At 39.4% G+C, this 15,020-nt stretch overlaps 1 protein-coding gene across 1 annotated transcript in view; it reads left to right on the top strand.

Annotated features, from left to right (window-relative positions):
• Positions 1–15,020, top strand: part of COL24A1 (collagen type XXIV alpha 1 chain) — a 171,227-nt gene that overhangs the window by 92,374 nt on the left and 63,833 nt on the right. The window contains exons 23-26 of the mRNA XM_075711229.1: positions 3,734–3,787; positions 5,178–5,222; positions 10,721–10,774; positions 11,845–11,889. Coding sequence (XP_075567344.1) covers positions 3,734–3,787; positions 5,178–5,222; positions 10,721–10,774; positions 11,845–11,889 — 198 coding nt within the window. The remainder of the gene's footprint in view (positions 1–3,733; positions 3,788–5,177; positions 5,223–10,720; positions 10,775–11,844; positions 11,890–15,020) is intronic.

The raw sequence follows: 15,020 nt of genomic DNA, 5'->3' as shown, positions 1-15,020 counted from the left end.
ATTAAACCAATTAACTTCCTCACTCACCAACCTTGGGATTATTCTTACATTTTCAGTGATAAATAGGCACAAGTACGATGGAATGAAATTTGTATATGAAACAAAGTTGAGCATCTTTAGATGATCTTAAAAACTGCACGTTGTTCTAATTCATCCCAGTTCTGCTGCTTCAGACTGATGCATACAAGGACTAAAACAATAAATCCTACTGTAAACTTAGAGCTTCACACTTGGCAAGAAGGAAAGACACTGCCAGATCTCTCTGAAATAAAAGCACAATAAGGCAGTTAGAAATTAAGTGAAATTCTAGAACACATGAGGCAAGGTGTCTCGGTAATACCACTGCACAAAGCACAAGAAGACTTTATCTAAGTAGTACACACAGTTCTGGGCATTTGTTTTCCAGAAGGACTCAATCAAGTGGGACTAGATGTAGAAAAGGATACTTGAATGACTGTATTCTGAGAGGCAGTTTTTTTATCCTACCCAAATGAAGGGCCTTTTTGAGCTTTGTAAGTAAACCAGAGGGCAGAAATTGGCAAGGCAAAAGAACTGTGCAAGACCAACAATATCATTGATCCAAGGACAAAACATGCAAGTTGTCCATGAATAAACAGAGATGGAAATGACAAGATTTCCCATCCACAGAGTTGTGAAATTCTGTGGCAGACCACTCAAGAAAACATAGGACAGGGAGCAGTAAACAGTTTAATGATACCATCTTACTTGCCCCTGGAAGATTGTAACAATCCCTCCATGCCAAAGTTAATGATTCTTGAGAACACCTCAAATAATCCAGTTGCCAAAGCCATAGCCAATCTTTTCTGGATCTTGTATCTTTCAACTGTGTCAAGAGCCCTGTCCCAAAATAGCTCAGACATGAATTTACTAGGAAGGCTGAGAACTTATTATCTGATGTGGCAAATTGGGGAGAAGTTAAAATACATTTTCAGAGACAGGTGTGAACTACTTCTTTAGTTCTGATTTATTTGTATATACGTATGTATAATGTTAGCAGCCTTATATGACAGAGTTTTATATGACCATTGCAGTGGCAGTTGCTCCTGTGTTTCTGAATTACCAGGGCACTTAAAACCTCTTGATGCAAGACTGTCTAGGGTCTAGGGGAAATAGAAGAAGAGAAGTACAACAGTTGATCAGATTTAATCCTCCAAGACAATACATGAATGATGTAACTGAGATCTAATCTCTGCTGCCCAGTTTCTTCACTAAGTGAGATCACATTATTCCACACTATATCCAAAGTGTTAAATTAGATGGTTTTGTTAGAATTGGGTTGATATTTAATACGTGTGTTACCGATCTATTGCCTTTTCACAGATTCCAGCAAAAGAGTACTAAAAGGTAGCCTACAAAGTTTAAGACTCTGTATTCCTTTGGAACAGAAATTACATAGCTGAACAAGATTCAGTGGTCTCCGGCACATTTGGTCTTAGAGACAAAAAGCTTAGACAGCCTGCTCTAATCAGGGAGAATTGATGGCTTACATTTGAGAAGGAAGATTACCAAACTGGAAAAATTCTTACGCTGCTCCTAGTACCAAGGGAGAAAGGCTGCATAACACTGGAAATGTTTGGCTTTTGGGATTCCCAGCTGTCTTGTGTTGACTGCCATTTTAAAAAATTTCCTCCAGCTTTTATTTTTAGAAAATTCTTCTCACTGTGCTGCTCTTTTCCTCATGTTTTTGTTTATGCTTCCTCAGAAGCAATAACCATTTTAAAAGCTAAGAAAGCACAGTAAGCTTTATGTTTTTAGCAGTTGGCATGGGAGAAATTCAGCATCTTGGTGGAAAGTTTAAGCTCTGTGAGTGTGATCAGCCATCTCTATATACCAGTAGAAGTTCTGGATTGTCAGTTTTCCCTAAATTAGTGCAGTAATCAGCAAATCTGACTTCTCAAATAATGTTCAAAGGATTTATTACGTAATTTGGTCTACAGCGCATTACTCGGCTTGGAAACAATATTTTAGAAGGTGTTTGATCTTGGTCCACCACTTATTAAAGAAAAAGCACAGTTACATTTAAAAAAGGGAATAAGAATGTTTTTAAGAAGTTCTGAAATAATTTAGTTTGTTTCCTATGTTATTCTTGCAAGTGTTTATGCTCTGTAACTGAGAAAAGTGAGAGGAAAAGATGGTCAGAATATGCTGACTACAACTGTAGTTTTTCCAGCAGTGTGTGCTGTACCATGGAAGTAGTTGAGAACTTCCTTCCTCTGCTCATTTATGTTTGTTTGCATAACACATTTAGTAGGAGTGGCTATTAGGAGTTTCACCACTTCTGGAAGTGATGGTCAACTGGGAAGTTATATATGTGGAATATAGGATACCCCCATTTGCTGACTCCCTGTTTTTTCCAGGCACTTTGGCACATGTCTGATGACTACTTTCAGTTTCTGTTTGTCGTCTGAAACCTCAAAGGGGAAATGGAAATTTCATTTAGTCTTAATATTCATTTTATAGTCTGGGACATTTTTCTGGATCCAGTTAAGTGCAGTGGAAGGATGTGTACAGTAGCAGCGTTGCTAATGTTTCCACTGTGCAATTACATTGTACTGAAGGCGTTATCGCCTAATGTGCTTTGCTATTAGAATAAAACAACAGTTCTGGCAATGAAAAATTTTTGTGACTAACTACACAAGAATATTACTTACGTGGTGCTACTAAAAGCCCTCCTGTCACTTTTGTGGCCGTATTGTCAAACAGCAACCCACCCTAGTCTTTCCCAGCCTGATGCGCTCCTTGATGAAACTCAGAACCTTGAGGTGGCCTGTTCCATTTTCTGGTCCATTTTACTTTGCGTGCTAAGTAAAGTGTTACTGGACCAATGCCTGCACCTTCTGTCTAGACTTCAGCTTCATTAGTAAGCAATTAATAAGGCTTACACTTGGAACTTTCCCACCATTGCTTTCTTCAGAAGCTAATCATATCTCTCCTAAAGGGCAGATTCTTTTTTCTTGTTGCTTTATATGATATTGCTAAGCTTAGCTTTCCCAGAACATTAATAATACGTTTACACAGATTTTTTTTTTTTTTTTGTCCTATGCCAGGTCAAGTGCTTTTCCCAATTACTACCATTGTAATTGGGATGACCGAGATTTTTTACACATTGCTAGCTGCGAAGTCATTTTAACAAAGTTTTGAAAATGTTGGTGTGAGCAGTCATGAAAACTCAAAGTTGGCAGAGGATAAAGTGCTTTATCTTTGGGAAGCTGATTATACTCCTGACAGAAAAGTAGGGGCTGAAAATCACAAGTAGTTTTGGACAAGCTAGTAGTTTAAACTCACTTTGTAGTTAATTTCCATTGCAATGTTGTCAATCGTATGTTGTGCTAAAGACTACCTAATTCAAAGATCTGTAAGTGTTATATTGGTTCTGCTTTAATCTTAATATGATGGTGTGCTTTATGTCTTCAAAAAAGAGGAATTGTTCTTTTGTGAGCTCCAATGTTTTCTTACTTTCTTTTCAAAAAGAGAAAAGAAAAAAGCCTCAGAAAAATCTATGTAATAGAAGTTTGTAAGATACTCAGTTTTCCAGCAGATATTAAAATTCTGCTACATCTTCTGGCTTCCTAAGGGAAATCCGAACAGTGGTAAGAAATGAGGTCTGCTTCCTCAGTTTTGCGTTTCTGTCCAGGTTTGCAAGAAGAGAGAAACTAGACCAACCTGATTGTTAGTTGATATAAGTTCTCACTGTGTTTGTTTGGATGTTTAGGGACTTCTGGGTGACCGAGGGCCTCCAGGGCCACAGGGCCCCAAAGGAGTCGAGGTAAGGTGGACAAATTATCCAATAAAGAGATTATGTTTAAAAGAGAAAGTTGTGAGGGGTAAAAGGGTTAGATAACAATGGTTGGGTGTTTATGGTGTTGTCATGCAAAATTTCAAGTTTCTTTTGCATTTTGGCGGGTGTTGCAAAGAGGTTTTAGCAGCGTTATGGGGCTATGCATCCATTACATGGTTTATTTTAGTTTTTTCAGTGGAATCTCATATAATGTGTATCCAGAGTCAGATGTGGTTCTTTTAGTTAAACTGGGGAGATGGGGGGAGGTGGTGGTGGTGGTATGGATAAACCATATATCAATTTAATTCCAGTATCCTAGATACACTTAAGTAAACAGACCCCTATTAACTGAAGGGAGAGGAAGGTAGTTCTTCATCTTATAAATTCTTTAAGTTAATTCATCATCATAAAAATAAAAACGCATGTCTCTTAAGCTAAAAGTAATTAACATTAGAAATAATTTAATCAGTGATTCTGGGGACAGACCTCTAAACTTCTAAGTAGCTTAATTATGGGCTTCTATGACAGATACTGAGTGAGCAAAAGCTAACAGTGGCAAAATGATCTGTTTAGTTAGAAGTCAGGAAGCTGCAGATAGGATTTCTTAATTCCTCTGTTTCCTGTTGCTCATAATTGAAAAGGTTGTGTACCACTTCCTCCAAAACCTGGAGAAAATCTTCATATTGAGGAGGATCAGTGAACCATAAAATGATCACAGCATGACATCCTGGCACAGCATTGATACAAATCCATGTTGTAATATAACTGTGTAATGAGTGAACCCTGAAGAATTAACACTGCAGTTCCCTGTCATGCATAATTATATCAGTGCACTGCACAGCACAGGCACAGTGTCTCATTTCTTCTCTTACACACCTGACAAGCCTGACCCCCAGCCTCCCTCTATCCCTGAGAAGAGACAAGGATAAAGCCTGGCAAAATGGCTTGGCTAACTTAGTGGCTGTGCCATAGCAACATGGAAGAGAAAAGCAGGAACGTTCCTACTGCTTTTATAGTCATGGAGTGTCAAATGTTGCTAGAAGGGAGTAACTGCAAGGCAGACAGAGAGGTTGACCCATCATTGCTGAGTCTCTCCCCACTCAGAATTGCGAAAATGTCTCTGTAATGGTAGGTGTACAAACAGCTTCACAGCCTTTCTGGCTGCATCTAATGGCTACATAGGGCACAGCTTTCTGGCTAATGAATTTGTCTAAAATGAAATTAGTCTTTCTTATAGTGTTTCTATCAGACTTGGACTCATACAAACACATATGAAGCAAATTTAAGGTGATATAATAAATACAAACAGTTATCTGCAGATTTTCTTCTTTGAAGCTAGACTTGGTATCAAGATTATTGAAGTCCTGATTTCTTTTAGGGAGAAGTAGGACCAGCTGGACCTATTGGAGGAGTCGGCCCAAGAGTAAGTATAAGTAATTTTGTTAGAGCAGACTATTTTTCAGCAGAAGTACTGCTTTAAAAGGTAAATTTACTGTGAGAAGTGACTGTGTTAAAATGGCTTCTCCTGAATAAGTATGTCTCTTTCCTCAGCACATGCTCAAAGCAGAGCTGGGAGGAGAAATGGTTTTTCATGCAAAGGATTGGAAAGGAAATCACAGCCCTCGTGCACAAAATAAAATTTTTGAAAAGGACAGAGTCAATAATGAACTGCTTATGGTGCTCCTCTGAGACAGATGAAATCACCATGCACTTCCTAGGGACTGAACCAGCTGATATATCAAAATATTCAAATTGGGGAAGAACCCACCACGAGACTTGGCTCAGAGGGAGAAATATAAAGGACTGATGCTTTAAGAAATCATTTTCAAATTGATCTGGTAGACAGCTGCTGAAAACAGTAAAGCTGGAATGTCATAATGTTGTTTGTGCTGACATGTTTTAAAAGATAAAAGTTTAAAACTAACAACCAATTTTGTTAGTTATGAAAATGTGCTAGTGTCTAAGTATTTTAGTGGACTTGGAGCTTATTTTTAGAAAAATTTTAAGCTAAAAATTAATACTAGCCTGCACTAGGGTCTACGGGAGTGTCGCTAAGATTATTGAAAGCAATATGATCTTCTGCCTTTACTTGATTTGTTTATGTGGGGTAATCACTGGCTTGGTCTTCAGTTTGGAAGACTTCCCATTTCTTGCATGAACTTGGGAAAGCCTTTCCCATTATTTCCTGGTTCTAGAGTGGATATATTCCTATGTAATTTTTCCTGTTCATTAGCTAGTCAAAGCTGGGAATTTGCTTTCTGTTAGAAATAATATTAAAATGCTTATTTGCCACATGGATTAGGTGTTTTAAAAAAAATAAACTAAAACACACAATAAAAAAAAAAAGGAAAACCTTTTTTTTTCAGCTGAGGAAAACATGCAAAAAATTGAACAGAATTTCAAAACACTTTGTGACTCAGTTCAATATTCAGTTTAATCTGCGTGAGCTTCTGCCAAGAGCCTCATGGAAATTTTTGCTTTGGCTGCATCATACTTTAAGTCTCCTCCTTGGGCAGGGCTTCATGGCTGGGCAGCGTCTCCCATGTTGTGCTGTGGCAATTGGAAAAGGCGATGCTGCAGCGGGTGACTCGTGGGCAGTGACACCTACCTTCACATTCTCTGCGGCACCGGGCGTGCTCAGGCCACCATCAGCTGGTGTCAAAGTGACCCAAGAGGAAAGATTTCTCTGTAACCTAGCAAACTGAAAGATTTTTAATCTATTTTGGGTCAGTTTGACCTAAATTATTTTGGTTTTGATTTCTCTCAATGGGGATGTGCACACCATTGGCATGTCTTATGGCTCCCTGGCTTCTCTTTCTCACAACAAGCTGTTGAGAGAAGAATGTGTGGATCTGAGGTGGGCCCCAGGGTTGCTGTCTGCAGACATTTTTTAGTAGCTTGCTGGCTAACATCCCCTCCTGAAATGAGAGGTAGGGGAAATGGGAATTTTGCTTGATGGGGAGCCCTGCCTGATTTTTCCCTGTGTCCCGGGGCCCATCTGCTTTCGCCTGGATTCTACGGCTTCTGTTGGCTCCAGCTGTTTCGCAGCTCCAGGCCAACTTGTTCTCACTGCTGCTCTGAACTCTGCTCCCATCTCTGCTTGTCCTTGCTTCTTCACTCCCATTTGTAACATAGACACTGTGACTACATTGCAGAGAGAGAGTTCCAATCATGAAGTTGATAAATCTGATATAGTTTAGCAGGATGGAGTCAGTAAGCTGCTGAACATACCTGTCTGAGTGCAGTTTCACATTCATGTGATTTACATAGGCTTTGTTTCCATGTTCCATTAAAGGCGTTTAAAAAAGTAAATACTTACATCTGAAAGTAAATGCTATCAAAATTGTGTTGTCACTGTACTGATTAAATAGCCATGGGGGCAGGGGAGGTCTCTGAGAGGGACCTGAAGAAGTGGTCCAGCCATGCGCGGCCCCGAGGCACCACCAGCTGCTGGCTGTGCAGATGTATCTCTAACTTGGTTTTTTTTGCAGCTTCCAGGGGTGGGGTTTCTTCATGCTCCTTGGCAATCTCCTTCACTCCTTTGCCTGTTTTACAGACTGTTTTTCTAATGTCTAGCCTTTCTATCTGTAAGTCTTGCCTGTGTCTTTCTCACTACAACCTGGCTTCCTGTCCTGCAGACCTTACTTGTAGACATGGTTAATAGGTTGGTCCTCTCTTCAGCCACTGTTATCCTGACTTTCTTAGGGTTTGTCTAAACTAGGTAAAGTGTCCTCGTAGGTGATCTATGGTAAACCTTTGATTATTCTTATGAAACTGTTCTAGTTTTTTCTTGGACAGTAATGGAGCAGGCTTCTAGTGCTTCTGGAATTCCTCATCTCTTCCACTGTGTAGTTTTCAGGTAAAAGTGTACAGCCTCTAGTTCAGGTTTAGGCATGTGCCAAGCAGGCAGACATAAATTTTCGCCTCATTTTTTCTCCTCCCCACCACCCTTGCCCCCGCCCTTGTTTCTAACATTTGCTTTAAAAAACGTGCATGAGACCAAAACCTCCTGGGCCCCACCTGAACAATGCTGCCAGCAAAATAGATCATCCTCTACTGGAACAGAAGGTGAATATGAACCTGCGCTCCAGTTCCCAGGTCCCAGCTTGGAAAAGAATTCCCATATGTCTAAACCAACTGGAGCCAAAACTGAGGATGCTTCTCTGCCTACTCAGGATATGTCTCAGGTTCCACAGCCTGTTTGAATTTAGGAAGAGCTTTTTGAGCTGCATCTGATCACAAGATTTGATTTTTCATTCATTCCTTTCCAAACCTTCCCACCCAAAGTCAAATGCTTATACTCTTTTAAATTAATCCTTCTAAATAAAAAAAAAAAAAATGCTCATTTCTTTATTTGTCCTGTGAAAATGCAGTAGATGCCACATTAAAGAAGTGACTGTGTTTATTCAGTTTCCTCCCAATTAACTCTCTTTCTGAAAGGCTATCCAAATATTAACACTGTAACTGTCAGCTTAGCTCAGCTCAGTCAGTGCAAGCATTGGTGCATTTAATTATGGTTTTGTATCTTCATTGCTGGAGCAGAAAATGCCTTTAAAGCGGGGGAGATTGTTTTAAACCAGCATGTAAAAAGGAATTGGTGTGAGTTGATTCCTTTCTGAGGAAGTAAAAAAGCTGATGTTTATATACTTGCGAGGTGAGCAGTTCCTCCTGAAGATGGAGGAAAGTGCTTTTGGAGCTGCCCCTCTCCCCCAGTGCAGTATTTGCTGAAGTTGGCATGTCTTCCTGTGGGATGAAGGCATGTGAGGAGCTTGTGGAGAGGCACGGGAATAGAGTGATAGTGAGAGAGATTTGTATTAAAATATGCACGTCTGTATCAACTCATCGTGAGGTGAAAGGAAGCACGGGTGGTTGCTGCTTCCTGAAAGGGAAGGGCAAAACTTTCAGCTAATATTTTAGGAAACAGTCATTTCCTTTGGGATTACCCTTCCCTGGAAGAGTAATTTTCTCAGGCGTTTGCAAGCAGGAAAGCAGCCATCCCTAGTTCAGCCTTCTGTCAGTGGCTTTTCCTTGATGAGTAATTTACAGTTGTATTGCGTTTCTGTTCAAAGCCAAATCTGTATGTTTCAAATTGCTTTACCAGTTAAATCCACTTGTTCCATTTTCTGACCAACTTGCATCTGTTGTGCGTCCTTTGCAGCTAGTACATAGCTGGGGTACTGTAGCCAAGAAACCTTTACAATTTGTAACTCCAATTCGGTTCTGATAGGACTAGAATTATCAAGGTAGTTAATAGTGGCCACTAGTTTTCTTTCAATGAATTTCATTTAACACATTTCTATGTTGCAGCCTTGCTCTCTAGAAAGACCTTAAGGTTCTCTGCAGCAATGTAGTTAGGCAGCATGTAGTAACCAGCAGAAGCCCATCACTTGTTCTTTGCTAAGCCTTCTGGAAAGACATGACTTGCTTTATCTGGGTCTCTCAGAACTTCTCTTCATGTTCTTTTTCTCTCTGTCTTCCTGGCTGTGCCATGTTTTAGTCCATTGGCAAAACCAAAAGTCTGTTCCCAAAGCAGTGATATTTGCTGGAACTTGCAGGGCAAAATGAAATCACTCGGGCAGGCAGAGAGAGAATGAGAGAGGTGAAAAGGATTAATATGAGAAGTCATGGAACCTACTAAGACAATGTAATTTTAAGCCACAGAGAGAATTTCTCAGATGCCCAGAAACTAACACACACACACTGTGCTCTGAAAGATGGGCACAGAGCAGCTGGAGCAAAAGAGCCAAATGGAAAAATCCCATCTTTTTTGTTGAAGAAACCTGTTTGCTACCTGTTGCTTTAGTTGCTCTTGTCTCAGGACAGCTGATGTGGAAAGGAAAGCTCTCATTACAGAGCCCTGTGATTGCAATTTTTCAGTCTGCTGGGACAACAGCTGGTAACTTCCTTTTAGCAGAAATCTGCATCTTTTTGTTAATGAATGATTAAAATGTTGAATTAATTTTCTTTCTCCAGTTGTCAGACTTCAGCGGTCTCATTAGCGACTTGCTCAAGAGCCAGATCCAGTCCATTGGACCTTTGCTTTTGGACTAGGGTCTTTGCATCAGAGCAGATGGGGAAAGTCTGTGCAGGCAGGGCTATGCTGTTCAGATAACCAAACGGTCAGGCCTTGTTTTATGTTGTAGAGGAAGTAAAGTATACCTGGAGGGAAAACGACCTCCTAAAAGTGAGACATAATTAAGTTATAAACATCTCATTGACAATTCAGGAGAAAGGCATTCTGGGTTTTATGCCTTTGGGGGGCTGTGTGAGTGACCACACACAGGGAGGGATGTTATTTATAAAATGCTTCTTGTTACTTCATGGCCTCCCGCTCTGACTGGTGTTGCTGTATTTCTTCCGGGTAATGCTATGTTATTAACTGAGTATCATAGCAACAAGATCTATCAACAGGAAAGTGCTAGTGGAGAGAGATGAGGCTTAAAATAAACAATTTGACAAACAAAGAGGAGAGGGTATTTGAGCTGATTTTGTCTGGTTGAGGAAGGACAGTTATGATGCCAGTCCCTGAAGTCTAAACATCAAATTCTGTTAGTGTGAAGCCCTGTTCTGCTGGAATTAGCCAGGAGAGAACATGACCTTGCCTTTTCTTTGTCTCCTTAATATGTTTTTTAAAGTGAAATTGAAATGTGTTTGATTCTTGGATTGTGACTGTTTCTCCTCAGTGTTATCTGCTGTAAGATTTAATACCGATTCTGCTTACTGAGCTAGTATTTGCTGTAACAATCAACAGTGTATTTTCAGATGTGGATTTAAAAATACCCTAGCTTCAAATGTTGGTATTAAATATTACTAAGCTGTTACATTTTTGAGTGCACATATTTTAATAAATACAGAAATTGGGATGAAATTATCTTTTAAAAATTAAATATTTACAATATTTTATTCTGATCATTATTTTAGGGAAAGCCAGGACAGAAAGGTTATGTAGGTGACCCTGGACTGGAAGGTTTAAAGGTGAGTGATGGTTTTATGTATGAAAGAAGATGTGTTTGGAGTATCAACTGTGTACAATTATACACTGATATATACAGTGGCATGCCATGAAAGGATATGAGTACACATGCTTCCATATAATAGAAATGCATATCATACTGGTAATTCTGCTTTCTTGCAAGATCCCATTTTGGAAAAGAAGGAAATTATGCCGCTCTAGGAGACAGGGATGTGTGAGCAAAGACAGAACCTGCTAAAATGAGATCTAGCTGCCTGGGGACGTGAGGGTGCCTGGCCCCGGGGGCAGCAAGGGACCCTGGGGCAGTTGCAGGACTTCAGGGGTGTGAGGGGGGATGAGTGAAGTGCTGCAGTTTGAAAGAGGAGCTTGTGGCAGCAGAATTTCTCAGTGCTGAGTTGCAATCTGAGTAAACAGTACCCAAACCACTGTTCATCGGGGCACTGAGCTTATAGTTGTAGCCAGGTAATTAATAGTGCATATACACCCAGCTTCCACTTGTGAAATACATAGCAAAATGTTCCAGAGTTACGTAATGTGATTTGCAGTGTTATTAAGGAGAACAGAGTTAATTAATCTAATACTTAATGTCAGTTCCAAGCTTTTGGGGGGAGGGGGAGAAGTTTGTTAAATGTCACTCAAATGTCAATTTTCCTAATATTTCATAATAAAATTAAAGTTATCAATAGTGTGCACAGGTAACATTTACTTTTGAAGTGGCTGTGAAATAATAAAGGCAATTTGCTGAAAGGATATGTAAATAAAAACCTAAATCATTCATTTATAGTATTTGCTGACCTAATGTATTTAGTGTACCCTTAATACATTGTTTTCGTTTTTGTGGGCAAATCCTAAATACATTAGGACAGTGCTTACATCTTCTTACAAAATCAAAATTAGCCACTGACAAAATAGAATTTTTGCCAGTTGCTTAATTTTAGTTCTTAAAGTTTTAATTGGCAGATGTAATTTATAAAATAAAGAGGCTTCTAGGAAAATAGAGGACTTTAATGTACACGTATGAAAGAAATTACTTTTCTGGTGAACTACATCATCTGTTTTCTACATTTAACAGGGAGAACAAGGAGACCAGGGAAACCTTGGAAAAACTGGTGAAGCAGTAAGCTTGAATTCTCTTTCTGGTTTTATTTTTAATTCTGTGTTTATTTGAGAGTGAATGAGTAATTTGTTGCAGTAACTTCCTGATGAAGTTTGCCTTTCTTTGAGGATGTAGCATGTTGGCTATACCTTTGTGGTCTTTCAGGATCATACTATTTAAAGCAATTCCCCATTTTAAGTATTTTCCAGAGTTAATTCTGCTTTTTTTTCCTAACAGGTTGAGTGAACATTACAGGTAGCTGTAGGGATCTTCCAAAGCACGTTTGAGTAAATGAGTGAGTGACCCTTTTCCAGTGAAATCGTTTGAGAGGCTACATTTAGCCTGAGCTGTGTTTTGCAGACTTGTTCTGTCTGCTCTCCATAAAATCACAGAGCTCAAGGTGACCTTGAGGTGACACATAGTCCATCCTCTACTGCCTAGGCGGGACCAGTTATCTTTATATCACTCCTGAAAAATATTTGGATAACCAGTTATTAAACAGCTCCAAGAATGAAGGCTCCATAACCTGCAGGCAGCCCAGGGCTTCTCTATCTTTATTTTTAAAAAGTTCTTCCAGTTGTGTAACCTGACTCCCTTCCGCTGGAAACAGCATTTTACAAATGATGGTTGTTATTGTGTGCCTCCTTCATTCTTTCTTTTCAGGCTAAATGGTCCCAATTCACTTAGCCTTTCATGTTTTCTAGATAATTTAAGTCACATTCTTACTCTCCTGTAGACTGTTTCCAATTAATCTAAACATCTATGCCTCCAGCTTACTGCCTAAATTGTTCAGACTGCTGAGAGAAAGGAAAAATTGCTTCTTACAAGCCATATTCTTGCATACACATCCCTGTTTTTGCAGTACTCTGTTATTCAGTTTGTGATCCCCAATCTGCAATCCTTCTTTTTTAAAGTCATTATCTTTCCCAATTCTTCCATTGTAGGTGCTTTTTTAGTTTACAGTTATCACTTAAAGACACTGCCTTGCAATTCTCTCTGCTTAATTTCATCCCCTGCCCTTCTGTATTTTTAACTTTTGTCTGGGAATTATGAGGACGTGTGAGCTTGTTGACCTGTGCTTGAGTTACCCAGATGTTGCGTAGAACGTGACTAAATTGGTTTTGTTTCTTGAGTTAACGTATGCTGAGGAGAGATGCCGTACACTGGTTTGGGTTCAGTGCTGTACTATTCACATAAACTCTGTTCAACTTAGACAGCAGTCAGAGTGAGCTCCCCATTGTCTGCAAAATACCAAGTAGACGTACCCCAGACAGCCCATCACATGGTTGGTTACTGCTGAAATTTTCAGAACTGCTTGTAAGTCAAGTCCAGCTCCTCTGTGCACTCTGAAGACTCTGTGCTCCAGAGAAGGGGACTAAGAAGCTGGACCCTCAGTCTGTATCTGCTTGAACAGGAACTGATAATGCCATATTATGCCATAAGGTCCACTTAAAAGTCAGTCAGCGTATCTCTAAGCGTAGCGACTATACTTAGCAGCAGCTTGATCTGTAGCTTTCTTCAGCAGTTTATACATAGCAAAACCTTCATTTTGTTAGGTCGTAATCAGAGCTGTAAAGCAATAGTTTCCTTTCCTTATGACACCATTTGGAAAATCTGAGGTTTTTTTATATTGCTGAATGATTAGGGCAAACATGGATGAGTACTGGGGAATGAGGATGTCACGGTAGAGGAGAATGGGTGGGACATCATAACACTACGTCGCTTTTATGGAGAGCTGCAGAAACTACCCCTTACAGGGACACAGTAATATAATCTCCTGTCCATACAACCAGCATTTCTCTGACAACATTACACTTGCTTCCCCCTCTCCCCCCCGCCCTCCCAGCAGTGTGCAAAATGAAGCTTTTATTACATACAAATTCTGATTTTCAGCCTCTAACGTGTTAGGGAAAATTGATAGCATTTACTCTGTTGTACAGTGCCACATGCACCAAAATCCTTGACAGAAGACAAAACTAAGCTCAGTCTTAAGTCACTACATTAATCATAGTACATAAAACAGTCACAGAAGCTAGTTACTTAACCTTAAGTATCTGGATTTGTCATGGGCTTTGTTTTGCTCCTCAGTGAACTTGAATTCAGTGCACACATTTTCCACAACTTAGATATTTTGTATGAACGAAATATCATTCACCGCTAAGCAAGCTCCATTTTAATACGAATGTGACATTCACTAGCTCAAATGTATAATCAATTATTATATGTTGCAGTGATGATTAATAATCATACTAACTACCTAACTGTAGTCAGGGACAAGCTGCAAGAATAAAATAACAAAAATATTCTTTGTGCCAAAAGAGGAGATGTTGCCCTGTTACAGTGTTAGAAAGATAACTATGGCCCATTATTAATTACCACTTTCCACATTTGGTCTTTGCAGAATTTGCATATGATACAGGATGACGTGAGATACCTGAGAACTGAAGTGGTTTATAAGCTATTGATAAATACTCTTTATTTTACTTGTGGATTATAGAATGTCTTCTGCTTTATTTACATGCATTTTAATCAAATGAGCTTCATAGTCCATTGATCCTGTTATATTACCTTTGTATTATTATCTGACAGCAGAGGACTAACGGCCACTACATGGTCTTTAGGGGGATAGCATATATTACTTTGTGGTTAGGGCCAAAGGAAAAACACCAAGAGCAGGAGACAGCCTTTCAAACACACTCAGCAGAACTCACAGGAGGACCTTTCAAAATCCTTTCCCTTCACTTTATTCACCACTGTAATCTGTAACAGTTAAGTTTTTCCTAAGTAAATTGAAAAGTACTAGCAGGAAGAGGATGGTTTTTCTCATATGCAGAAAATGGTTTTCCAGATGTGAGTCCTGATGCAAAATATTCACTTCTCTACACTTTGGATGCAGTTTTCACTTTCAGCTTGAAACAAGTCATTTTTCTTTTCCTTGGTGTGCAGAGAGAATTCAAGCTTCTTAATTCACAGATAAATCCACTCCCTGCTATTCAATATTGGCTCTGGTGGCATACATGATGACTCCAGGATATCTCTGGAATCAAACATGTCATACACACATGCAAAAAAGTTTGAAAAACAAAAGACAAAGTACAAGAGCAAAGTACAAATGCTGCTAGCTGCTGTGATAGATTTCGAGATCGAGCCCA

The sequence above is a fragment of the Pelecanus crispus genome, chromosome 5 (genome assembly GCF_030463565.1).
Source record: "Pelecanus crispus isolate bPelCri1 chromosome 5, bPelCri1.pri, whole genome shotgun sequence".
Classification (NCBI taxonomy): domain Eukaryota; kingdom Metazoa; phylum Chordata; class Aves; order Pelecaniformes; family Pelecanidae; genus Pelecanus; species Pelecanus crispus.
The sequence above is the reverse complement of the archived record's forward strand: the minus strand, read 5'-3'. Positions and strand labels throughout refer to the sequence as shown.